Genomic DNA, 27,676 nt, shown 5'->3' with positions numbered 1-27,676 from the left:
ACAGCCTGGCAATTTCAGAGCTAAAATACACAAATGTGTGTGTGTTTTGACACACTGTTGAATCACAGTATCTCTAGAAGAATTGGCAGAAGCCATCAGCCCAGCCCACCCTCGTTGGAGCTCCTGTATCCTTACAGTATGCAGAGCAGACTGTTTGCATTTCCAAAGTGAGTGGGCGCGTCTTCCACACACACCTTCTGAATAACTCTGTTTCCCCTGCACTTAAATATACCTTCCTTTTCTTATGGCCACCGAAGGTCAGAGCTAAGGGCCTCCAAAGAGTTAAGTCCATGCTTTCACGCTCACGCAGTAAAGCGTCTGATGCATTTGTTATAATAACTCAGGAATATTTATTAGTAAGATCGTAGCCCAGTTCCATTGTCTGGTTTAGAAAACACCTAAAAGAAACAGTCTGCAAGGGACCCTTTGAGTTTCATTTATTGTTTTCTGGAGACACAATATTTGCACATTTTTATGGGATACATTATGGTAATTCAATACATGTACACAATGTGTCAGATCAGGGGGACAAAGACTTCCATCTCCTCAAAAATTAGCATGTTGACCTGTGAGGATTTCGTGTTGTTCTTGTTATTTTTGAAGTGGATCAATAATTGTGCTATAGGAAAACAGCTAACTCCACCTCACTCTGTTTTGGTGCCTCTTATTGGATTTCTTTCCATCCCCCGACACTGTCCTTCCCAGTCTAGTGACCACTATTTCATTCCATTCCATTCTTCTACAATATTGACTTTTAAATTTCCAAAAATTAAAGAGAATATGTGGTATGTGTCTTTCTGTGTCTGCCTTATTTCTGTTAACATGGTGACCTGCAGTTCAGTCCATGTTGCTAAAAATGACCAGACTGCATTCTTTTTTCATGGCTGAAGAATGTTTCAATGAGTATAGAGCCCAGATTTTCTTGATCCATTCATCCACTGATGTCCATCTTGCTTGATTCATATTTTAGCCGATGTGAATGATGCTGCAGTAAACATGAGCATGAAAGTATCTTTGAAACTTTAATCCACTTTCATTCAAGGTTTTCACTGGTAGAGATGAACTTCTTCCTGCCCTTCAGTTGATTTCTGCTAGTTTTGAATATTCTTTGTTCCTTTCCACCTCTTATTGAGTTTTTTGATTTGGTAGTTTTCTGTCACACTAAAGTTTAATTTTCTTTCTCTTTCATGAACCTGTTCTCCTAGTGAGCTTTGTACATTTCTGTGTGGTCATGATGGTGGGTTTGTCCTTTTGAGTCTAGCATAGGACTTCCTTAAGTATTTTTTATAAGACTGCTCTGGTGGTGATGAATTCCCTGTTTCTGTTTATCAGGAAAGACTATCTTTTTCCTTCATTTCTGAAGGATAGTTTTGCTGGGTATAGTGTTCTGTGTTGGCGGATTTTTTCTTTCAGGGCTTTGACTGTAAAGTTGCTGTTGAGAAATATACTGTGAGTCTAATGGGCATTCCTTTATATGTGAGTTGATGCTTTTCTCTTGCTGTTTTTAGAATTCTCTGCTTGGCTCATGCTTTTGACCCTGCATCTATAATGTGTCTTGGTAAAGGTCTTTTTGGAAGAATCAAGTTCTTTGAGGTTTTTATATCTGTGGGTGGCCACATCTATTTAAAAAATTTGAGCTGTTTTTGCTTAAGACAGGTTTTCCATGCCTTTCCTCTTTTCTTCACCCCTGGAATTCACACAATGCAAATATTTGTTCACTTAATGGTATCCCCTGTCCCATAGGCTTTCTTTACTCTTTTAAATACTTTTTTTTGTTCTTGTTTTTGTATTATTTTCTGTTTTTCTGGTTTGGGTTTTTTTCTTATTGTTGTTTGTTTGTTTTTGTCTGGGTTAATTCAAAGACCTAACCCCAAGTTCAGAAATTGTTCTGTTATTGAAGCCGTCCATTTTTGTTTTGTTTTGTTTTGTTTTGTTATTGAAATTTTTAGCTCAAAGGTTTCTGATTGGTTCTTTTTTATGATCTCTATATCTATTTTGAATTTTTCATTCATATCCTGAATTGTTTTTCTAATTTCTTTGTATTATCTGTATCCTTTTGTTTCAGCATTTCCATAGGATATTCAAGTTCTTTTTTAGTCCTTTCATAGATTTTCATTCAAATTGGACCTATTTCTGGAGCACTGTTTTTTGGAGATGTCTTATTGCCTTTCGTGTAGTGAAATGTCTACATCCCTACATTGATTTCTGTGCACCTCTTGCAGTTTTATGGAGTAGCTTTTACAGGACAAGATTTTTTTTATTTAGATGAGATACAGTGTGTCAGTTGAGTAGACACTTTGACTTTGGTTATTATATGTGAGCTCAAAAATGTAGTCTCTGTGATTTCTTTGGCTCTCGTTGATCTGAGTAGTGTGAGTGCCTCAATAGTCTAGATGACAGTATCTGTGGCTTTGCAGTGGACATAGACTCCCAAATGTGCATGTGGTGGGACTCCACAGACTCAAACACTAGTAAAACTGTGCATGTGGTGGCCGCTACCACAGTGTTAGTGATGCAGGATGTCGAGAAGGCTGTCCTAATGTCCTTTGGACTAAGCACAGGTGACACCAAAACATTGTGTCACCAGCAGCTCCTGTCCCCTGAGCCATAAGATGTGAAGAGGACCTTCCCCAAGACCCTTAGGATGAACTTTGGCGATACCCAGGCCTGTGGCAGCAGCAGCCACCGTTTTGGAGTCAAGGGATGGGTTGACACCTTCCCTGAGCACAGGTGACACTGAGGTCTGTGGCACCAGTAACCACATACTCAAAGTTTGGGATGCAAACGGGGAACTTCCCTGAGTCCCATGAGGTGATTGCAGATGGTGCTGGAGTTTGGGGGGCTTATAATCGGCAGGACCCAGGCTGGACCTTACCCAGGTCCCCAGGGACAAATCCAAGTGATGCCTGAGCTTTTGGCACCAGGAACTGTGGTCCAAGTCTGTGGGCTGTGGGGTGGACCTTCCCTAGGCCCCTTGGGTCAAGAATAGGTAGCACTGGGGCTTATGGCTTTGATATCTGCAGTTCTGGAATGTGGGTGGGATGTTTCCCTGATCCCCGGGGACAAGCTCGGGTGATGCCAGAGCTTTGTGCACCAGAAATTTGAATGCCAAGGCTGTGAGCCAGGGAAGGAGACTTTCCTCTTTCCTGTGGGGCAAATGCAGGTGGTGCTGGATTTGAGGCACTGGTAGCTGTGTCCTGGACCTGCAGGACATGGACAGAACCTTTCACGGGACCCACAAGACAGGTGCAGGGGAAGGCAGGACCTTTGGCATCAGCAGCTGGAGTCCCAAGGCTGTGGTCTGGGAGGAAACCTTTCCCAGCTAGCAGGTTTGGAGCACTGAGAGCTGTATTTCTAGAGCTGCAGGAGGTAGCTGGGACCTTCCCAAGTATCGCACAGACAATCCTGGGACTTGGGCAACCGAAGGCGCAGTCCCAAGACTGGATTGGGGAGGAGACCTTCCCTGGTTCCCATGGCCGAGTGCAGGTGGTGTGGGGATCTGGGGCTGCTAATAGCCTTTTCCCTAGAGCTGCAGGATGAGGCCAGGACCTTCCCCAGCTCCCCGAGGGTGGGAGGGAATAGATCCTCGGAGGTTATTTATCTTTTAACCCAAGTTTATATTTATGAATTTCATAAACTCGGATGTCACTTGTATGATTTATATCAGTCATCCCAATAATCAAAATGGTAAATGTCTCCTGAGCACCTAGTACATGTAGGCACGGTGGCGAGGGCCTTTGCCATAATTCCTCTTGTGATCAGAAGGCACTCCTTGTGTGGGCACAATAATTGGGGCTTAGAAAAGCTGTGTCACCTCCCAACGTGAACTTCACTGACGTTCGCCAAGCTAGCTAGGACGGAGCCAAGAGGTAAATATGGGTCGCGTGATTCCCTTGCTCCTCCTCTCAGCTTCTCCAACTCCCTCAGACGGGAGTGGGGTGGGCACTTGAGGTGTTCCACCTAAGCCAGGTGGGTTTTAAACTTGTATTTTAGGGAAGCTGCAGACGGGTATTTGATTGAGAGGTTTTCTATTTTATGCATATTCCCATTGCAAGGGAGGAATACTGCTAGGAATTATATTGAGTTAGATCATGTTGTCAGATCTCCTTGATTCATTTGGCTACCAGTGGGGCATGAAATCTTGTGGTGAGAATTTCTAAGAAAAATTATCCTCTCAAGTCTTTCATTTAACTAAAAAATTCTCTAGTTCAGAAATCATTTTATCTACTTTAAGTTGAAACCATTTATATGCCCTCTGTAAACACAAACAATTAATCAGAGGGAAAACGTAGTATTCACTAGTAAGTAACATATCTAGAACCTTTAAAGCCATAATTAGGAAAAGGAACAATTGGGGGTGTGTGTGAATATATGCAGTAATGTGTTTTCTTTTTTTTTTAATTTTTTTCCAATTTTTTTTTTTTTTTAGTTTTGATGGACATAGAGAGAGAGAGAATTTTTTAATATTTATTTTTTTTAGTTTTCAGTGGACACAACATCTTTGTTGGTATGTGGTGCTGAGGATCGAACCCAGAGCCCCACACATGCCAGGCGAGCGCACTACCGCTTGAGCCACAACCCCAGCCCAATATCTTTATTTATTTATTTTTAAATGGTGCTGAGGATCAAACCCAGTGCCTCATAAGTGTGAGGCAAGTGCTCTCTGACCCACAATCCCAGCCCAGGTGTTTTCTTAACATTTGCATCTTTAAAGTTACCTTGTAAGTTTGTGAAAAAAAGATCATAAAAAAAGATCATTTAAAATTATAAACTCATCTTTAGTAGTTATAATCAGATTTTAGTAATTGCAACCTGATTTCTGCAGTTAAACTATTTTAAAAACAAACTAGAGAAAGAAAGCTTTTAAGAACCCGTGTTGACTTTCTCTCCTAACTCTCAAGCCTTCTTTACAAGTCTTAGTACAATCCTCAGAACAGTCTCATGTACTACAAACTCTAAAACAATACAGAATTTTTTCAAGCGATAATTGCTTGTTTTTATAAAGTGTACCATAAAATAGTTTTAATTTGTATTACATACGCAGCTGGGAGTTGCTGATCTGTAAGCAATCTCGGCTCTCTAAACTTTTGCCACTTTTTAGAAACAGCAGAAAAATCTGATAGCCAAAGCAAACATCAGCATTAAAGTGATATAAAGACAGTTTTGTTTTCTAGACTTCATATCTCCATCCTCTTGAACTTACACACACGTGCTCACGCATACACATAATTTCAGAAGAGGGGTAGGAGATGTGTCTCAGTCTGTTTCCTACTGCTGTAATAGACTACCTGAGGTTGGGTAATTTTAAAAAAAATGTGTTTCTTTCTTTTTTTTTTTTAAAATTGGTTCTTAGTTATACATGACAGTAGAATCCATTTTGATAAATTTATACAAGCATTAAATATATCTTATTCTAATTAGGATCCCATTCTTATGGGTGGACACATGGTGGGATTCACTTAGGTATTTTTGTATGTGTACATAGGAAAATAATGTTATACTTACTGTACTCTTTCCTCTTCCTATACCCCCTCCCTTCCTTTCATTCTCCTTTGTCTAATCTACTGAACTTCTCTTCTTCCCCTCCCCTCCCTTTATTGTGGTTTAGCTTCCCCATATTAGTGAAAACATTCAACCTTTGTTTTGGAGGAATTGCCTTTTTCACTAAACATGATATTCTCCGGATCCATCCATTTACTGGCAAATGTCATAAAGTCATTCTGCTTTATGGCTGAGTAATATTCCATTTTATTTATTTATATAAATATATAAATATATATAAAATATATAAATAAATATGTATATAATATATATAAATATATATAAATAAAATGGAATGAATAAAGAAACTGAATAAAGAAATATATATATACTTTTTCATTCATTCATCTGTTGATGGGCATCTAGGTTGGTTCCATAGCTCAGCTATTGTGAATTGAGCTGCTATGAACGTTGATGTGGCTTTGTGACGATAGTATGCTGATTTTAAATTTCCAAGATATACAAAGAACTCAAAAAGCTTAACACACACAAAAAAAAATTATACCAATCAATAAATGGGCAAAGGAACTGAACAGATCCTTCTCAAAAGAAGAAATGTGAATGATCAACAAATATATGAAAAATGTTCACCATCTCTAGCAATTAGAGAAATACAGATTAAAACCACACTGAGATTTCATCTTACTGCAGTCAGAATGGCAATTATCAAGAATAAAAGAATAACAAATGTTGGTGAGAATGTGAGGAAAAGGGAATACTCATATATTGTTGGTGGGACTGCAAGTTGGTGCAATCCCTCTGTAAAGCAGTATGGAGATTCCTCAAAAAACTAGAAATGGAACCACCATTTGACCTAGTTATCCCGTATCCCTCAGCATATACGAAAGGATTTAAATCAGAGGCTAGGTAATTTATAATGAACACAAATTATGGGGCTCATGGTTCTGGAGGCTGGAAAGTCCAGGGGCATGGTGCTAGCATCTGGTGAGGGCCACTGCTGCAACATCCCATGACAGAAGGAAGAAGGGCAAGGGCAAGAAAGCAAGAAGAGACCAAATGGCTTTCCTAAAGATCCACCTTCACATACACACTCATTCCTTTTATTAAGCACCTCACTCTATTCACCAGGAGCGGGCCCTCCTGCACTGTCCATCTCCCCTTGGGCCCACCTCCCAGGACTGTGGCACTGGGGATGAAGTTTCCAAGATATGAACTTCAGGGAACATATTCAAACTATAGCAGAAATAACAAGAAGGAAGTGGACTCTGGACACCACTGTTTTTCCTCTTAGGATTACAGTCTTTGTCCAGTCATTCTCAAGTATCCATTTCAGCATCCTCAGTATATTTTCTTGTGGTTGTAATATTCGATTCCTTGCATGGTGATGGTGATGTTAAAGGATTTGTAGCAGCAAATGAATCACTCTGAGTCCAAAAGCATTTCATCGTGATCAACATCATGAAGAGCTGCTCCACTCTCAGGGCTGTTTGTGGCCGTTCTAGTAGCGTTTGGAAACACCTGCTTCTCTTGCAGTGTTTGCAGATGCTCTTGAGTGTGGCATGAGCATCAGCCTCACCCTAAGAATGGAGGAGTGGTTGTTTTTAAAGAAACCATGTAAATTATTTTGTTTCAAGTATGTATTGTATAGATGAAAAGCTGTTACTTTATGGAAAGCAAACTCATTATATAAGGATTGAGATTTTCCCCAAATAAATATTTACAATTTTTTTAAGTGTAAGATTGCTTAAAAAGCAATATTTTATATTGTGCTGAAAATATTTGAAAAATAAAATTTTCATATTCATATAAAGCCATATTTAGAGGCCTTTAAGATAGATTAAAAGAGCAGGGCAGGATAGGCTACACAGGTTTTTCAGATATTTCTAAAAAAAAAAAAAAATCCTCCAACCACATTTTTTTCTGTCTCAGATAAAAGCAATTGTTTCAATGTATCTTAAATGCAAATACAATTATGTGAATTCTAGTTTATATGAGACAAGACCCCATCCCTTCTGTCTCCCACATTTCAGTTATTCACTGTTATCCTCATCCAAGTTACTTATTAGGAACTTGATACATGCTGATACCACACAGAAATAGATAACACTGTCAGAAGCTTTTGGGTTGAAAGAGTTAAAAAGGAAAAAATACAGAGCTACATCAGATTTGAGAAAGGCCTTTCTTTTAATTCAAGTCAGCATTTTTAAAACTCTGAGGCTTAATGCCTGCTGAATTTCATATTAATCTTACATAGTTTCATAATGCTAATTATGCTATTTAGAGGGGGGAAAAAGAATGAATAAAAGGGCAAAAACAGGTGAAGGGGGAGGAACAACAAAGAACAGAAATGAAAATAACGCAGGCAGACAAGGTTCAGTCCTGCCTGAGATCCAGGGTCAGCCCCTGGGTGGCCAGGATCAGATCAGGCTCAGGGCTTTTCCTGTATTGCAGATGCTTCTTGCAGATGCATGTCCCCTTGGCCATCCAAACTTTTGACTGCAATCACAGCTCAATTCTATGGACATGCTCAGTCACAGTCATGAAGATCTCTTTATCAATTAAATTGTGATGCTGAATGCAGTAATTATTATGCCCAGGCCAAAATAAAAGGCAACAAGAACAAAAAGCGGCTCTAAATGGAGCGCTCGGTTCTTGAAATGCATCTGATCACCCACATTTCCTTACAGCAAGACCCCAGCTTTCCAGGGCTCAATCTGGGCTCCCCTCCGAAACACAGCCCAACCCTCGGGAAATGGCCTGGGCTGCTTTTCCCCGACTTCCATTCCGCAGTGTTTATTAAGCCCCACCATATGTGGCTAGTACTAGAGGAAACTCACGAAGTGTTCCCAGTCTTTCTTCTGAACTCCACCCTACTTCCAGGGTCCTGTTCAAGTGTCCCCATCCCTGGAGTGCCCGCAGTGCCCAGAGCTCCCTGAGCGCGTCTAAAACTCACCGACTCATCTGTCCCTGCGTCCTCCCTGCTGCAGACGCTCAGAGCAAGGCCCATGTTTCTGGACTTCCTTTGTAGCGTTCACCGTCGGCGTCAGACCCTACATAAATATTTGTCGAATTGATCAGGGAAATACCGGGCACAGGATGCCAGACTGCAGCCTGGACCACCCGCAGGTCCTCGCGCAGTTCTTACAGGTTTGGCTGTGTACCTCTCCGGCCTCAGCAAATTAGAAACGAATGATTGGGAGCAGGGGAAGGTTTTCAGGGAAAACATCCCCCATAATATGGAGCTGGGAAACCTGAGTGCGTTTTCATGGCCACAGTGTTTTCACAATGGTGAGTGGATCCACTGAGAAAAAGCCAAACGCTATATTGCTACACTCTGTTTTAGAATTTTGTATGATGATAATAGGTGGCTACAGAAGAGTTAGTTATCTGGAAAAATCTCTTGAGCGGACCTGTAGGTTGTTGCCCAATGCCCACCATTGGTGGGAGCAGAGGCAGCAAATGCCCACTGGTCTGTACCGTTTATGCGCCCATTACCACCAGGATCGTTCACTTTCCATTATCCCACCTTTAAAGAGTTGAAGTCACCAGTCTTATTTAAAATGGTTCCCATGGTCCTCCAATAAGCTCATGACATAATTAAATAAGAGATTTTTTTCTTGCTCAGGAAAGGGAAAAGGCAAAACCAAAAATGTGAAAAAACAGGCATTTCAGTCAAGCCCTGAGCTTGAATGTTGCTTCCCCTTTGACACTTTTATTCCCTCACCTGTTAAAGTAGTGCAGTCTTAAATAGTGTGCAAATAATTTCATAAGAAAGCCACAGCAATTCTTACAAACAATTTCACATTTACAATGTTGCTTTTATTGCTGAAATTGAATTAGATTTCTCAAAAGCTATTTAGAAAAAAAAAATCGCAAGGCCTGTCCATTGTATTTTTCAGAAGAAATCTGGTTTCTACAACATTATTCACATTTTGTAAACAGCATCAATGAACCTGCACATAAAAGGTTAAATGTTTGCAGACCATTCTTTTTTGCCTCAAAGATCAGAGACAAATTACTATTTTTATTTTACATTCCCTTGATGAGGATAATGATAAACAGCTGTCACTTCAGTGCTTTGACTGCAAAGAATCCTATTGCAATCCTATAATTTAAACAAAGAAAAAATACATAGTCATACACAGGATACATTCAGAAAAGAGCATGATGGAGAATCTGGTTAGGGCTGGGGTTAGAGAAAAGGGAACATTAGCTCTCTGCAATTACTCAGTTAAAAGAAAAATTTCTTCTGTATACATTTTCTCCATTCATATTAGAAGGGGCAATTATTGCTTTTTTTCTTTCTGAAATCAGAAATCAAATTTGCCTTCTGAATTTGGTGACTCCCCATCGTGTCCAGTGTATTATCAGAAAAGTTAAGATTCGCATGTGACCATATGTCTGCTAATATTTCCCAAAGCAAAGGACAGTTTCAAATTGTTTTACTGGTTATTTTGGAAATATTTTATTCTCTATGTTGAGAATCAAACCAGTGTCCTTTATTCACTCTGACACGGCTTATCAATTGCTTCTGACTTCAAAAAGCAAGGTTAAATGTTGAAGGTCAGGTAAAATGGGGAAATCTCAACTGAAAATGGGAATGGTGATTTTCCTGGTGCTCCAATTTTCCTGGTGCTCCATGTTCCTAGAGATCTATTTATTATTTTTTATTTATTCTGCTTTTCTCTTTTAGCTCAGGCATTTACTTCTTGAAAATATCAATACTTCAGGGGCTCCTTCTCCAAGAAACTTTTTTTACATTTATTATTTTATCTTTACCATGTACGGATAGCTCATTATTTCAAGCTTCCTGTTTTTTACACCTAAAGAAAAAAAAAAAGGAATTGGCTTAAAATCATACTCATTTTAAATTTGTTGAACGGTTTCAGCCTCTGAGCCTCAATGTGTTCTTCTATAGATTGACAGGAACCATGGTGCCCACCTCCTCAGATCTGGGGCAGCTTCTATATAAAGTGTTTAGCATGGTGCAGGAACACAGTAGGTACTCAATAAGTGTTCCTGGAGAGAGAGATTGATCCACCACCCCCTACTGCTGCACATAATAACAAAGTCCAAGAATGTTTCAGGCCAGAAGAATAAATTAAATTGTACAATGGTCATTCTAGAAGTTTAGATTGCTTTATATAGAACAAATTTTCTTCACAAAGCTGTAGGTCATCTATTCTCATGTATAGACAGAGTTTTCTTAGTCATTTTATCATCCTAATTATTTTGAAGCCCATCAGCTTGAGGTTTCTCTGGCCTCTGTTCTTCTAACAAAGTAGGCACTCCTGGACACCCTGAGCTGCAGTCGACTTTGGTAAACCTGTTTGTAGCATTAACTCTGCCCCCTTCTCCTCCTCCCCCTGGATACCAGGTTCTATGCTAGGTGCTGGGAAGGGGAGATAAATGAGCTCTTAACATCTAGGAGGGGGATTAGCCTATTATTATTCAATGACTAAGCTGGACATTAAATAATAAAGGCCAGTGGGAGGATGAAGTGCAGAAGAGGGGCGGAGGAGGTGAGGGCCACCTGGGGCCTGTCAGGGGGAGGTGTTGGTGGAGCACATTTGAAAGATGACAGGTCTTCACAGTGGGCAGAGTGGAGGGAAGACAGCGCCCCAGGAAAGGGGGATTGTTTTCAGAAAACATGGAGGTATCAAAGAGATGTCGTTTGGCCTTTTGAAATAAGATTTTAATTATACATGTTTTATCATCTTAAAAGTTCATAATGTGTGTTGAGAGTCAAGCAGCTCTCAGTACATGAATATTCAGAAAGGAAAGACCCTTTACATTTATAGAGTGCCTCTGAGGCCCCCTGACAGGTCATTTGGTACCCATTCAGCTGCCATAAGCTTTCAGGTAAGTTTGTCCCCACTTTAAAGATATGGAAGCTGGGTCAGACTTAGGGGGACCACACACCCAGTGTGACAGAGCCTGGATCTGAACTTGAAACTTCACTTTCAAGTACAATGTCCTTAAATGATGTTGTAATTCACTGTTGCTTCTTAAGAGTCTTGGTGCAGTGCAGAGACCATTTGCAGACTTAGAGTGACGTTTTTGTCTTAGAAGAAATTTGGGAACACAGTGGTTTTTTTTCACTACGTGGTTGACATTTCCACTACAGTTTTATCATTTTGCGGCCTCAGTTTCTGTTCACCTATCTCAGATCCTGCTGAGCCTGAATCACAAAGTAACAGTGACAAAAGACCTGATTTAACTCTTTCCTTCAGTGACCCAAGCCCATTTTTAAAGAAATGAAACAGGTGAACCACTGTCCTGTTGAATCTTCCAGTCCTCCGCCTGCTGTTGCCACAGGCCAGTGCCTCAGAAATGCTGTCCCCAAAGCCTGCGGTCAGACTCTTAGGCCTGGAAAATGGCAATTGTTTTTTAGATTTAGCATATATTAAATGTTTTTAAAGCATTAGATATTTCTGAGTGAGAGGAGCCTTGTAAATGATTATAAATTTCTGTGTTGTTTCTGATCTTGTGGACTGTGTGTCTTTCACACATGTATATTGATTCAAAAGAAAGGCTTCATGTTTATAGTTCCAGTTAAGCCATTTAGCACAGGGCTTTGCTAGAACTGATCAGATGATGGAAAACCTGGCAGATCAAAGTGTGTATATTTCCAGAAAAAAAAAAAAAGTACTTCATGTCCACATTGGAAGCAATAAATTATTTTCCCCTTTTACATTCATAATTAAATCTTTCCAAATACTAGAAAGTAGCCAGACCACTCACAATATCTGTCATGTTTTGGGGCTTACTTAGATGGTTCAACCTGACTTGAAATGGAGACCATTTGTTCTAAATTGATTTCAATGCCAAGCCCATAGGTCAGCCCTTAATGACAAAGATGCCATTCCACCCCGGCTCTGGTGGATAAGCCAAAATTAATTAGCTCAAGTCCTATAGTATAGAAAACAGATGCTTCTCTCATGTTGCACAAATAAATTCTTTGTGGATAGATGTGTTCTGTTTTATTCAAAGAATAGCAAGTTGGAAGTGAAAATGGTAAGTTTTCCACCATGGAGCCAGCCCTCAGCAGTGATGACAGAGTGTGGATTCACATAACAAAGTCCAGCAAGTGCGTGGGAGAATGAATCACCTTTTATATCTCTTATTTTGGCTCTAGGCCAGTCCTAGGAGGTATAGTTTTGAATCTGGGTTGATCCAAATGCTGATCCAATCCAGAGCAGATCTAGAAGTGCCAGAATAGCATCAAGGTCATTTCTAATCTATAGTGTCCCTGGAGACTCCTCTCCGAGGCTGACATCGCTATGTTGGGAGTCCATTCTTTGGCCTGCTTGCAGATGGCTTAAGATGAGACTGATTGCTAGAGGTCTGTTGTTAGGCGACTATTCATTTTAGTGATTCATCTCAACATTCATTCAGAATTAGAATACTTGCTTTTACTAACTATGGCAGACTAAAAAAAAAAAAAAAAAAACTGATCTCTTTTTCAGAATTACTTGATGGATGGTGAGAAAAAGATGTTACTATGTAATGGTATGAATTCCAAACATACTAAGCAGAAGAAGTTGATCATTTGATTATGTTTGGTGTTTTTATTCTTCTGAGCCAAGGTGAGGTAATCCATGTTTTGTTTCCTTTCTGTAAGACTGAAAATGATGAGAATGGCCAAGCAGAGAACTTTTCCATGGACCCACAACTGGAGAGGCAAGTGGAGACCATTCGCAACCTTGTTGACTCCTACATGTCCATCATCAACAAATGCATCCGAGATCTGATTCCAAAGACGATAATGCACCTTATGATCAATAATGTGAGTGACTCTAAACCATCTCTTTTTAACCTCTACTCCATCCTCCCTTGGAAATGAAGCACATTTTCTTGAGTTTCTTTGTGACATTTTGTGGATAACTGAAATACCCATTACCCAGGTCAATAATTTTTCCTTTACAAATGGTGACTAATAGATGGAATAGAACTTAGGAGAGAAAATTTTAAACTTCTAACTACAGTACCAAGAAGTTCCTCACTGGTTCTCTTCTAGAAGTTTCCCTCCCTCACTGGTTCTCTTCTAGAAGGTTGTGTATTTGCTCATAATAAAGCAGAGCAAAAATACTGTTTTCATGGTCATAGTATAAATTAATTGCAAAGCCAATAATGAAACCAAAGCCCTGGCTTCTAGACCTAGAGACTGAAGGCATAGGAAGTACTTTCCCCTGCATATACTCAATGTGTGTAGCTCTGTGCTAGTGTGGTTATTTCATCTTCTGTAAACCACAGAGTGCTGTTTTAACCTGGGAAAGGGCTTCTTTCCCTACCCCCTCGGATACCAAGTCAGTCAGCTCTGCTTTTCTAAGGACAATCCCAACCTCTCCTTTTCTGGTTATTCCTAGCACTCCGGACGGGATACTTAAATTCTGTGGTCTGCTTTGGTTCCTTCAGTAGCCAACTTTCTAAAGTACAAACAATACAAGTTATTAGATAAATTGTCTTTTAGGAAAGGAGGTTAAAAGGAGGTATTTCATAGCAGACTTTTCTGAACCTTGACAAGTCAGGCATCAGCAATTTTAGCAATTTTTAGTTGTCTTCTAAGGACATCGTTTCATTTAAACCAAGAACAGGAGCATTTCTTGTGAGAAATTAAGGTCAGATGGTAAAGTCACGAAAAGAACCCAAACCAGAGCTCAGGAGGAGCCTGGCTCATGGCCTGTTTCTGCCGCCCTTCTGTGGGACTAAGGCAAGTCACTGCTGCGGGCCTGTCTCCCCGACCTGTAAAACAGTGATCGTGGGAGCTGTTGCCTATTGGGGGAATCACTCCAGAAGACAGTGTATGTGAAAACAAGTCGGCGGCTGTGGAAGATCTACAAATGCCCCTTATCTGTATTTCAAGATTTACTTCAAAATGTCTGACAGTCCACTCACTGGCCATGATCCCCACATTCCTTGACTCCAGAAGCCCCAGGCACTCGTGTGCACAACCTTGTCTTCCGCTCTGTTCACGTACATTTTGTGTGTCCAAGCAAGGTCAGCCGGAGGCTTTGAAGTCTAAGCAGCAGGTGAGCAATAAATGGGAAATGTGGAAACTGTGAGATGCCCTGTCAAGTTTGGTCAGTGGCCCGCTGTGGGACCTGAAGCAAATCATTCACCCCTCCAAGTTGGAGTCAGTCGCTTTTAAATGTCAGTCAGAACACTGAGGTACAGCACAGACCTGATAAATGATTTTAAAAGACAAAAAGTGACTGTAAGCCATTTAGAAAAACCTAAGTATTCAACAAACAGTCTGTGTATTTTTAAAATTGCCCTCTTAGCTTTGTTTAAGTGAATTAGGTTGTTTTGCTGTGGTATATGCAGGCACTTGCTTATTTAAACATTGTCCTGATTAAGGATCATTTATCTTTTTGCTGTTTCATGGAGAATCATTAGCACGGCCATGGGTTCAAACACGGCTTCGCCCTGTGGTATTAAATCTTCAGCACAGGAAATGGCCGAGCAGCTTGACACAAATTAGCTAAAAGGGAAGAGAAATCCTACTGCAAATCGATTCTCCTTTTGCCTCCTCAAGCACAACACATACCCCACATACACACACAGAGAGGCAGGGCCCCTCCTCACCGCAGGTCGCTTGCTTTAATGGACTGGCCCAAACCCCACCTGCAGAATATTAGCCCTGGAGGGAAAGTGCCGCTAGTTGTCTTGAGAGAGACCTCTGAGAAGTCATGATAAAGGAGACTTCAATTAAGACCTGATCTTTGAGGTCAAACCTTGAAGCAGAGACTAACCAGAATGCCGAAAAGTCTAAGACATCACGTAATGCCAAATTTTGTAGGAAATCATGGTGGTCTCTGTTTGAAGAGATTTTTTTTTTTATAGCTACCAGAAATTAGTTTTACGTATCTAGAATGACTGTTATTTTTTTTAACCTGCTTTTAAAACTATATTTGTAATTTCATCTATTTAATATCCTTTATGTATTTTAAATTACATCTGTAATTCTGTATTTACCTCTAGCCACCTCTATATTAGTCTTCCTGTAAATGCTCTCATATTCTCGAGGCATCTTATTGTACAGAAGCCTTTTTGTTCATTCCAGATGTGCCCTATCGAGTCCAAGGAAACAAACCCAGCAAAACCCAGCACATCTGTGCAGCGCAGTGCTGGGCGCTTGCCTTGAGATCCCCACAGGAGAGGATCAGTAACAGAATCGCAACCAGAAAGCTCAGTTTCACTGCTAATTCTGAATTTTACCCTCTGAACCCAGCGCTTCTATAAATGGCTTTGGGTGGGAAAATTAGAGATTCCTCCAGAACCAGTAAGGGACTGAAACGGGGTCTCCTGTTCCTTCCTGGTCTCTCTAAAGCAGAGCTCTGGCCTTTCCTCTTGGAAATGGGAATGGCTGCCCAGCCTTCTGGGAAAGAATGTGTTTCAGCCAGTTTTCATAAAGTTCAGAATTTGGTGGGCAGTTTCCTTTGAAAGTTTACATTAAGCGTTCTGCCACTCAGGTCTCCATATGGGATTGTTTAAGAAGTTTAAAGCCCAGCAATAAATGCCTGGCTTCAGACATACTGTAAGCCTTTGTCTACTGAAATGCAGCAGCTGTTTCATTACTTAAGCATACCAGGTAACAGCGGCACAAAGAAATAGCAAGTTTATGACAGGCAGTCATGCCAGATAGGCTACAGCCACAGCAGCAGAGCGGCTACAGGACCTTAAAGCTCACACACACACAGACTCACCCCACCCCAAGCAAGCCCACCCTGATGGCCTCACCTCTAATTCTCTATCAGAATCAAGGAACTGGACCCAACTTTATTCTAAAATGTGCATGGCCAAAGGGCACAACCACCCTCTGGATACCTGTTACTTTCCCCAGCTTTTACAAGAAGAAATTGAGTCCCTGAGAGGTCAACAACCTGGAACGCAGAGTTGAGATTGAAATCCAGGTCTTCTCTCTCTCACATTCCAGCGCCTGTGCCATTTCATGGTAGAACAGGGTCAGGAGAACTCAGCCCTCACGGTATGGGGTATGGGGCGTCCACCCCCACAGGACATATACACAGGGCTGTCTTCCCAGAAGCTAAATTGCCCTGGAAGATTTAATTAGAATTTGTTTGAATATGAGAAACAATGCTCCAAGATTGGAAACATTGTTTCTCACATTCGAATAAACCCAGAAAATACAAAGTAGAATGTAAAAGCTTTTATGGATTCTTTTTAAAACCCGGATACAAAACCTGGAGGCATTTCACACTTGGAATGCACGCGGCAGCCTGTGCCCTGGGACCCCTGGAGGTCCACGTCCCCTCTCCAGGGCCATGGGCACTTTGGTGGAAAATTGGTAACATGTGTCCTAGTTTAAGAACGTACTGTAACTTTAATGTGAATGAAGTGTTATTTTTAATGTTCATTATTTGAGTGGAAAACACATCTTAAATACCAGAACTTTATTCTGGTATTTATACCACTGATCTGTTTCTATAGGCCAAGCGTCCACCACCAGATCAGGGCCAGGCCTGAGCCCCTCTGCCCCCGACCCCCACCCTCAGGGTTACACTGTCTGGATTCTTACACCATAGGTTCGCTTTACCTGCTTCTGAACTTCAGAGTCATGAGCTCATGCCTCTTCTGTTTGCTCCACAGAAGGTTCGTGAGTCAACAGAGGCTTCTCTTTAAAGAAGGAAAACTTCCTAGGTAGTTACCCGAACTGAATCCCTGGTGGGGGAAAAGGGGGCTTAAATATGTATAGAGGGTAGTGAGAACTCAAACAAGTTTCAAAATTCTAGCCCACCCCCTCCCCACTCCCAGGACTGAACAAAATTCAGCTTCTCAGTGAAATGTTTATGTGTGTGTTACGTGAGTGAGAGAGGTCACCAGGCTCAGAACTGCCACCCTCCCATCCAGAAACAGAGATTCGTAGGAAACAGTATCCCTGGCAGCTGATCTGTATGCAACCCCTCAAAACGTCTCCTCTGTGAATGTGTTAAAATGGCCTCCATCATAACAAAGAAGGTTCAAGATGCAAAATACACAGGTAGCCATCAAAGGGTTAAAGCCAGAAAGTGCTAACCACGTAGAGCATTTTTTTTATTGATTGTTCAAAACATTACATAGTTCTTGATATATCATATTTCACACTTTGATTCAAGTGGGTTATGAACTCCCATTTTTACCCCGTATACAGATTGCAGAGTCACATCAGTTACACTTCCACTGATTTACATATTGACATACTCATGTCTGTTGTATTTTGCTGCCTTTCCTATCCTCTACTATCCCCCCTCCCCTCCCCTCCCCTCCCCTCTTCTCTCTCTACCCCCTCTACTGTAATTCATTTCTCCCCCTTGTATTATTTTTCCCTTTCCCCTCACTTCCTCTTGTATGTAATTTTGTATAACCCTAAGGGTCTCCTTAAATTGCATGTAGAGCATTTTTAATGGCTTCACATTCCTGTACACTCCGCAGTGGGACCCAGTGCCGTGAGGCCTGTTTACCCAGCCCGGAGACGGAGCTGGAGCAGGGTTTCGCATGTGAGAACTTTGGCAAACCATGCAAAGAGGTAGAGGTTATAAGGTGTTATAATTCAAAGCATAAATATTGTTTCAGATCTCACATCCAAGGAACAATTCATTTGTTAGGTTCTGAGGCCTCTTCTATAGGCTGCCGCCTCGAAGGGTCCACTTGGCCTCTGATTGCCTTACAGAATCCTTGGTTCAGATATTTGTACCACTGACACACAAACTATGCAGAAAGTCCCTGAAGTGTCTGGAAACTCCCCGAAGTCTCCCCACCCCTGTCTTCATTCCAAACTCCCATTACAGCATCACAAAGCTGGGCTACCAGGAAGAGAGAAGAGTCTTTCTAAAGTTTTGCCTAAGTGCAAAATAAAATGTTCCCCCGTGCTCTGTATTCAACTGTAACTTGATGTCGGCACTACTGCAGCAGCCCTCTAGTCTGCATAAAGAAAAGAATAATGGCCTTTGTGTATTGAGCACCATTTGCTGGGTGTCCTGCTAGGCGCTTCGTATTCATTCTTTACCCAAACCTCACAGTTCTTAAAACAGATGCTACCAGGATCCTCTTTTATAGGTGATGAACCTGAGTTTCAAAAACCCATAAGTGTCAGAGCTGGGACGCACATCCAGACCCGTCTCCTTCCAAAGCCTGTGTTCTTCACCCACATGCTGTATTGCCATTTTCTCTCATCCTAATGACGATTCGTTCCCAGCATCGCCAAAGCTTTTGGACAGGAGGCAAATTTCAGTGTGTAACATGTCGATGTGGAAGATTCAAAGCAGATCTTTGACGAGAATGCTGAAACAGCCCCTTGTGGTTTTATTTCGTGGTTTGACAGTTGGTTCTTAATTCAGATCTGCTTTAAATCTATCCTTGGAAGGATCTTCTTTTCGTTTGTATTTAATAGATCCTAAGTGATACTCCAGCAAGACGTAAAGCTTCAAAAGAGCTTAACCCAACTGGTGGTCCATGCCAGGAAAATTTTCTGGTTTGGAGTCCTAAGCCGTACCATGTTTCCAAGTGCGTCCACACACCCAACAATGGAAGGCTTGTGCAAGGCTGGGCCTCCTTGGGTACGTGTGTTCAGAAGTGAATAAGTCTTCAAGGAGGGGAATGAAATATTCCTAACCCTTTCCTCCTGCTTCTCCTCCAAACATGCCTCTCTGGTTCCATTTGATTTTCTGTCCTCCCAAAGCTCTCGTCTCATGAGTAAGACTCTGCAGTAGCTTTCTGATGGGCCAGTTTCCACCCCTGCCTTTACAGACTCCCTTTGTCATCTCCAGATTAATTTCCCAAGGACTCTCTTTCATTGCTCCACTCTCTTGCCTCTCATTACCCAGCTTCCAGGTGGGTAAGTCACCACTCTTCCCAGGCGCTCACGGCCTTCACGGTGTACCCCAGGGTCACTGGCCAAACTGACCCACCACAACTGCATGACCCTCTCGTGGGAACCAGACTCAGGGAACCGAGTGTTGATGAGACCACTTGACCTCTGACTCATGCCTGGTTGACAGAATGTGTGTGAGGAACACTCTTTTATTTTGCCACAATGGAATTATGGTTTAGCTGGATTTTTGATTAGTAGAAATATTCATATGTTTGGTGCATTTAAAAGTAATGAGGCTTTGTGTTTTAGACTCTTTGTCATCTCCGAATTGAAAATTTAACCGTCACCCAGGAGCCTTGAGCATGTACTTGACAGGTGTTCTGTTATCCATCTGAACTTAAAAATGATTAAATATGCTTGATTTTGGCCTTTCTGGGACATACCCAGTGACCCTAGATAACATTTAGCCTTCTCATGTAACACAGAAACTGAAAACCTTGGGTGGTTTATTTTTCTAGGTTCAAGTTAATTAACAGACCTCCTGCAGCACTGTAGCTAGGGAGGCTTAGGTTGAGGGTACAGCTCAGTGGCAGAGTGTGTGCTTAGCGTGCACAAGGCCCTGGGCTCCATCCCTTTGGTGCTAGGGATGGAGCCCAGGGCCTTGTGCATGCTAAACATAAATTGTCTTTGCTAAACATAAAGATGCTTAAACATAAATTGTCTTTGATAAACCCTCAATCACAGTAAGAGAAGGAGGGAAGTTGAATGAACATTAAGCTTCAAGTCAGAAGATTGTGGATGAAAAGTAGTGCTACATGACCTTGTGCAAGTTACTTAAACTCTCTGAACTTGTTTCTGCATCTGTAAAATTGGAATAATCCATTTTCATCAGTATGTGGTAAGAATTAAGTGACAAAACCTGAGAAGACCCCAGGATATACCATATTTTATTGATTCTCACTTTCATTTTTTTTACATTTAATATTTCTGAAATGAAGATATATCTTACATTCTAAAGTACCTTGATATTCTGTCCAGAATTAATTATGTTTTTTCTTTGTCAGTGTCACGCATAGTTGTGTCTTAAAATAGCTGATGTCTTAGATTTGATGAAATGTGAGGGTCTGGTCTTTTAGGGTTGTGCAACATATATATCCTCTCCATTCTCATCCTACTACAAAATGCCCCTCCCCTGAGACCATGCATATTATTCATAATTTAGTTTGTTTTTGCATATCCGTTATAATTTGAAGCCTCATGCCAGTCCTCATCCTTGTTAACTAGTTTTTACCACAAACTTTCAGAAAAAAAGAGTTCTTCTCTTTTTTAAAAATGAACTTACATAGTTACATGCCTATGTATAGTTATATTTCAGATTTAATAAGTGTCCCCGTATTTGTACTAGCTCTACTTTTTTTTTTTAGAATTTTTAATATTTATTTTTAGTTTTCGGCGGACACAACATCTTTGTTGGTATGTGGTGCTGAGGATCGAACCCGGGCCGCACGCATGCCAGGCGAGCGAGCTACCGCTTGAGCCACATCCCCAGCCCCTGTACTAGCTCTACTTTGAGACAACTTTAAAAGTTGAAGTCCTAATTTTCCAGTGAGTTTGGTGAAATCTGGCCAAAGGATGGGGAGTGTTGAGGAATGGAAGACTCGAGTTGCGACCCAGGTCTCCACGCCACACCGTCATCTTCTGCTTAGCTTGCGGTCCCCCGTCCCCGACAGGCCAAGCAGATGAGTGGCTGCTGTACCGGCGGTGGCAGGGTTTGGCCCCCTGTCACTGCCTCTGTGTCCCTCAGTGTGGACAGCCAGAAGGCAGGGGGAAAACTGTTGCTTGGGCTAGTACGGAGGAGCGAGGGCAATGACAAGAGTAAGAGTAAAGCGGGAGTGCGCAGGACAGGGCACCTCCCCTTCCTGGGACAGCTGTGGACTTGCCCACAGACTCTGGCTGCCACGGCCCCCTTCCAGGCCCCCGTTCATTCCCGCTGTTCCTCCTCTCTGATGCCCGGGCAGGTGAAGGACTTCATCAACTCGGAGCTCCTGGCGCAGCTGTACTCTTCAGAGGACCAGAACACTCTCATGGAGGAATCCGCTGAGCAGGCTCAGCGCAGAGACGAGATGCTCCGGATGTACCAAGCCCTGAAAGAAGCCCTTGTGATCATTGGTGACATCAACACTGCCACGGTGTCCACTCCGGCCCCACCTCCCGTGGATGACTCCTGGATTCAGTACTCCCGAAGGTAGGAGGTTGGCCCTGCAGCCCCCAGGGCCCCTGGGCTGGTCCAGAATCATCTCCAAAAAAGCTTCCCCAAACCAGTGTGATCCAAAGAGAAAGGAGAAACGGTTCTCCAGGGACCAGAGGGAGGGCTCCTCCAAGAACAAGCACGACACAGCCGCACAACAGTCGTGAAAAGCACGGGCTCCACAAGTCCTGAAGGATGATCGAGCTAGAATTATGCTTTAGAAAAAGGAGGTTGCAGAATGTCATGTTGTGTCTGTGAAGCACAAAAGGCAACTTGTGCACAGAGAGGAAACAGACACTCTCACGTATGTAGAATATAGCCCAAAGGACACCCAGAGACTGCCATGGGTGGTCTCCATGGAGCAGAGTGACACGAAGCTTACTGTTCACCATTTATCCTGTTAAGCCTTTTGACTTATATAAAACATATCTGAGTCACAGAGTCAAAAAATAAATTTTAAAAAGCAGAAAGAATGAAGCTTTTTAAAAGACAGATTCAAAACAAAAGTAACAATGGACCCAACATGATCTGTCTCTCCTCAGGTCACCTCCACCAAGCCCCACCACCCAAAGGAGGCCAACTCTAAGCACACCCCTCACGAGGCCCACATCTGGCCGAGGACCGGCTCCTGCCATTCCCTCTCCAGGCCCCCACTCAGGGGCCCCTCCCGTCCCGTTCCGTCCAGGCCCCTTACCTCCTTTCCCCAGCAGCATCGACACATTCGGAGCCCCTCCGCAAGTCCCATCGCGGCCCACGAGGGCCCCGCCCAGCGTCCCAAGGTAAGACGCAGAGCAGAAATCGGGAGGGATGCTCTTGGTTCTCTTCTCATAGTACAACAGACAAAATTTATTTGAAAAAGAGAATTGCGAACATCTTACCATAAGGTGTTCTCAATTTTCACATGCTCAGAGGTTGTGGGGGCGTGGGAAAATTTCTGAGCTTATTACACCATTTCAGAACCAGTATGTAGTCTTAAAACCTCTCACTTATCAACTGGCTCAGACTAAATGGGACCAAAGGAAACCAGGTCCCAGTGAATGGCATTTGGGCAGCCACTAGGGGACTGCGACAGGGCCTCTGGCTGGATCAGGGCAAGTGTGTGCTCCACAGTCCTGAGCACTTCAGGGTTAAGGCCTCACCTGCTCCAATACCAGAGGAATTCCAGAAAAACCTCTGCCCTGAGGAACTGGATCCATCTGCCCCTGAACTCATGATCTTTACCCTCTGTATCACTAACTTAAAACTAAGTACAATCCAGACGATTAGTTTGCAATTGTGTTTTAAAAGCTACACATGCAAATTTTTATACTACACAATGACAGCTGTGTGCACTGAGTCACCTGAGGACCAAAATGAAATGTAAGCGGCACGATCAGAGCATGAGGTGACAGCCCTCGGCAGGTAATAATGGTGAAAAGAAGGAGGACCTTAAACTGGCAGACAGGGCTGTGGCAGGAAGAGCAGGTGCTTTGGAGTCAGACGAACTGGGTTGCCACAGGTCCTGGGTGACTCATTTAACTCTGGGACATGAGCTTCTCATCTATAAGACAGCCATGTGGCCCAGACCCAGCGTGGCCAGGCCTTGAGAGTCTAATGAATTGCAAGAACCATGGTTGTGACTGGCGTGATCACCATGCTGGCCCTAATCAAAGAGTGCACTTGTGTGATCTCAATCCTATAATTTTTTTTCTTTAAATTCAATAGACTTGGTTTACAATTACTTGGAACTGAGCTGGAGTTCTAGTGAAAATGGTAGCAGCTGACATTCACGGTGCTCTCGGTATGTGTTAGGCATTGTCGTCAAGACTTCATGCATACCTTTTGTCTCAAGCTCACCACAATGAGACAGGTTATCATTATTACAGATAGGTGCTGAGGCCAGGCGGGTGGTGCACGCCTGTAATCCCAATGACTTGGAAGGCTGTGGCAGGAGGATTGCAAGTTGGAGTCCAGCCTCAGCAACTTAGCAAGACCTGGTCTCCAAATAAAAAGAACTAGGGATGTGGCTCGTGGTAAAGTACCCCTGTGTTCAATCCCCAATACAAAAAAAAAAAAAAAAAGCACATAAGCACCAAGGTTAAGCAGCTTGCCCAAGGCCACTTAGTCCTAAGGGAGTTGACACCAGAGGTCTCCACCTCAGCACTGCTAACTGCCTTGCTGTGGCTGGCCACCCTGTACATGGTGGGATGTTCAGCGTCCCTGGCCTCTGCCCACTAACTGCAGTTCCAGTCCCTTAGTTGTGACTGATGAAAAAAGCTTTATACATGGCCAACATCCCTTTGAGGGGCAAAGACCCCTCTCCACATGAGAGCCACCACACTGTAGCATTCCAAAGAAATTCCCTTCCACATATCAAACCCAGATTTCATCACTAAACCCTGCTGCAATCAAGATCAAGTTGATTGTTTTAGAGAACCTCAAATTGGCTGGGAAATTATGCCAGGAAGGTATGGAGGCCACTGTGAGAGAAGGGAGCCTTGAACTCTGCCATGCTGTCTATTCAGCTACGAGAAGGAACCAGAGCGACCTGGAGTACTGTCCTTGTGAATGGCTGTGCATGCCCTGTCTGCTCGCTTGACTGCTTTGCCTCCCGGTTTCAGATAAGCCAGCCTGCTGGTACCCTTTAGAAAATCAGCTTTGGGATGCTCGGCTGCTTTGTTGAGCAGGGTGGAGCTGCACTTGGTATTTAGGAGCTCACACGCGCCTACGGCAGTCAGGCGGGAATCCGCAGCCCAAGTGACGGCCAGGCCTGAGTGGCAGCGCTAGAAAGGGGGGCCATGGGGTTGAGAGAGACTGAATGGGGGAATTCGTAAGGCAACAGTGGCGCTATTCACAATTTCTAGAATACTCCCAAGCTAGAGCCAGATTTAACTTGATCTGGCCTTGCAAAAAGTCCCAAATTTAAAACAAACGAGAGTAAAGCGTCAAAGAAGAAAGTTGGTGGTGGTTTTATGCTGAGCCTTCAAGTTTTGGTGCCAGTTCAGCACACAGGGAGGGAAATCCCTGGGGGGCGGGGGGGGGGGTCACCTGAGAGAAAGCAAGAAAGACTGTGTCAGAATCTGTACGCCTATTAAAGTTTAGCTGTAGATGGAGAATTCTGACCACATAAAGTCTGTTTTTAATAAAAGCCAGATCAGGAATCCTACCAAATGCAAGCCAGAAATGTGGTTTAAGATTTCAAAAAAAAAAAAAAAAAAAGAGAGAGAGAGAGAAAGAAAAGAAAGAAAGAAAAAGAGAAAGAAAAGGGGGAAAATGAAGAAAGCTCTTATTGAAATGTCACTTCATTCTGTTTATTTATACATTTGTTTCTTCATGATTTGCTCCATTTTCTCTATTAAGAACTAAAAACGCTGAGATGCCATTATCCATCATCTCCAAGAAAACAACCCTTGGCTTTCCCAACAAGGGAGTTTGATTTTGTTTTCTCCAAGTTCCTTTGCTTTCTTAAGGGACCTTTCTCCTCTTTTATCTGAAACCAGAAACCCATAACATGACAAGACAGCAGGAAAGGTGTCCCGCCAGCTCCCTGTTGAGCCTTAATATTATAAAGGCAATAACCGAACTGTTAGAGGCAAGAGATTCTGCCACTCGGCCTGTGCCCAGGCTTACTTTTCTTCTGGATACTTCGCGACTTTGTTAGCAAGTTGTGATCTTGACTTTGAAGAGCACATATACTCTCATTTTAACCCTGTTCAGAAGTAATCAACGCCCTTGCAATTGTACAGAAACCCTGTTCTGCCTTTTACCAAAGTGTTATTCTGTCTTTCCACTCCAGTGTACAGGGAGAGAAGGGGGAGAGATGGTGGAGTCACTGTTGGCTCAACTTTTCTCAGCTGCTCCGGCTGTGCTGGTCTGTGCGCATGGAGCCTTTCAGGAAGCGGGCAGGCAGTGCTGCAAACTGCATGTCTGTTTTAATTAATTCCACCTGAACCAGAGGAGCGTCTCCAGCCCAAAGAGACCCACTAGGATAGCTGCTTCTGCCATTAGTAAATTGACTGCACACAGATCTGAGATTTGTGGAGTATTGCCTATTACCAGAATATCCGGATGGTCCCCTCCCCTCTTACCTCCATTCAACTTCTCTAAAGGGGCTAAACCCTCTTTGAAAATGCACACCAGGAGTGCATTTCTTTAGCAAGATTATCTTAAGCAGACATCACTACCCTTCTTTAGGGTCCCTGTTGTATTAATTGAAGACCCTAATCTTCATCAGACATTGTTTTTTAGAGCTGATGTTTCTATTTTCAGTTACAGCTTCTTAAAATTAGTTAATTGGAAATCACAGTCTTTGACATTAACAGAACAAATTAACTGAAGCAGAGTGTGTTTTTCCTGGCAATAGCTCACTCTGGCATTATTTCACTCATTTGTCTTCTCCCCTTTCTTTGGACAAAGCTATTTTGCAATGGTCAAAGGGGAATAAGGGTGGGAGGGCAGGGTCTCTATCCAAGCAGGAATAAACTTCATTTACTTCATCCATCTTCCATCCAAACACACACACACACAAAAAAAAAAAAAAGTTTAAAAATAGAAGTACTTTCTTTTAACCACCCTTGTTCACCAAGTCAAATGGTATCTTTTAGAAATGGCAAAACTGAATCATTCAAGAGCGTTTGACTTTTATTCCAGCTCTTCCACATGATGAAAACTGATGAAAGCCAATAAAAGGCCTATTGAAATAGTCTCTGATGAGCCCCATGAGGAAGCCCATGATCCCACAGTGTGTGAACAGCCCCCAAGTAGCCTCAGGATGATCCCAGAGGTTCCCGCTTAGGTCCACTCCTCGACTTTACATGCACACGTTCCAAGTCTTAGCCCAATCCCACGTTGCAATAGTTTGACTAAATCAGTCACACCCAAGGGTTTCCAAATTCTTCTTCATCAACAATCAATGCCCTTGTTTTTTATTTACAAAGATAAAAGCCATTTAGTTCTCAGGTTCAATTTTGTTTTACGTGTTGACCTTGATGGCGTGCAGTGTTATAGCTCTTTTACATATTTTATAAGCTGATGTGATTGACAGTGCAGAATCCCTTTCACTTGGGGATAAAGTCTCCTTGTTTTTCATTTTTCCAGCCAGTCCCCAGATTTTAAGTAAGGACAAACCCACAATTCTTATATGAGTATGTGTTTACATCCCTCGCATCAAGGTTTGGTTCCATGAAGGAAGAAGCTGCTGAGCCTTGAAGTCGTGGGCTAAGTGTACATGAGATTAAGCTACCAGTGGGACTGGCCTGGGTCTGCTTCCCCTGCAGTCGCATACTGGAACCGCCCTGCCTTTCTCCCTCCACAGCAGCCCTCTAAAAGCCTGACTTTTTTTTAGCAGCTGAGTGTCATTTGAACAAATGATGAACTCACCTTGTGATCTGGGATGTCAGACCCTAGCTTTCTGTTTTCCTCACCCTCCTTCCTCTTTAAAGAACAAATAAAGTCTATAACTAGATACTCTGATTTTTCAGAGAACAGTTTTTGTTTTTGGCAACTGGATTTAAAATCAAGCAAAAAAAATTTTTTTTCCAAAAGTATAATTGTCAGGTATATAGCTCAGTTGTTGGAGTGCTTACCCAGCATCTCTCTCTCTCTCTCTCTCTCTCTCACACACACACACACACACACACACACACACACACACACACAAAAGCATAATTGCAAAGAACTTGTTCTTTTTGATTCTTAGTATTTTAAGGCATCTCATGAGGCAATGGTGTTAGAAAATTTGTCACTGAAACCCCCAAATTAATAATTTGTTGCAGGTTTAACGTGAGCTGTCAGGATGCTTAATATACTTTAATGGAAAATGGAATTGTGTCCACATGCTGTTCATGGAAGAAAAGGTCCCCTTTAATTTAAGCCCCTCCATTAGAAAACCCATCAAAGCCTCATTTCAACTCCACAGTGATTTGGGTTGCAAGGTAGTATTCACTGAGGTGAATCAATGGTTAAGGTCAGAGTTTTTCATTCTTCAGGTCTTTAAGTGAAAGGAAAGCCAGTTTGGTGGTTTCCCTCTGGGTCTAGCACACTTGAGTCTCCTCTACACAAACATCTCCATCCTGCCGCGGCCAGAGGACTGGCATTGTGTTTGGGCAAGGCCCAAACACCAAAAGCAAGAGAGC

The 27,676-nt window shown here is 42.4% G+C and overlaps 1 protein-coding gene and 1 long non-coding RNA gene across 8 annotated transcripts in view; one reads left to right on the top strand and one right to left on the bottom strand.

Annotated features, from left to right (window-relative positions):
• Window positions 1-27,676, top strand: part of DNM3 (dynamin 3) — a 432,335-nt gene that overhangs the window by 382,948 nt on the left and 21,711 nt on the right. For all 5 annotated transcript variants that reach the window (XM_081298148.1, XM_081298146.1, XM_081298145.1 and 2 more), the window contains 3 exons: window positions 13,127-13,291; window positions 21,334-21,560; window positions 22,106-22,342. In XM_081298148.1, coding sequence (XP_081154274.1) covers window positions 13,127-13,291; window positions 21,334-21,560; window positions 22,106-22,342 — 629 coding nt within the window. The remainder of the gene's footprint in view (window positions 1-13,126; window positions 13,292-21,333; window positions 21,561-22,105; window positions 22,343-27,676) is intronic.
• Window positions 13,754-27,676, bottom strand: part of LOC308651200 — a 35,635-nt gene continuing 21,712 nt past the window's right edge. For 2 of the 3 annotated variants that reach the window (XR_014022517.1, XR_014022518.1), the window contains 3 exons: window positions 22,258-22,384; window positions 17,063-17,187; window positions 13,754-14,686 (listed from right to left, as the gene is read on the bottom strand). This is a non-coding gene — a long non-coding RNA (uncharacterized lncRNA). Of the gene's footprint in view, window positions 14,687-17,062; window positions 17,188-21,330; window positions 21,460-22,257; window positions 22,385-27,676 lie in introns of those variants that run through there. The other variant, XR_014022519.1, reaches the window with a different exon arrangement.

Source organism: Spermophilus citellus (genome assembly GCF_964194105.1).
Source record: "Spermophilus citellus genome assembly, chromosome: 6".
NCBI lineage: Eukaryota > Metazoa > Chordata > Mammalia > Rodentia > Sciuridae > Spermophilus > Spermophilus citellus.
This window is presented reverse-complemented; position numbering and strand designations above follow the sequence as displayed.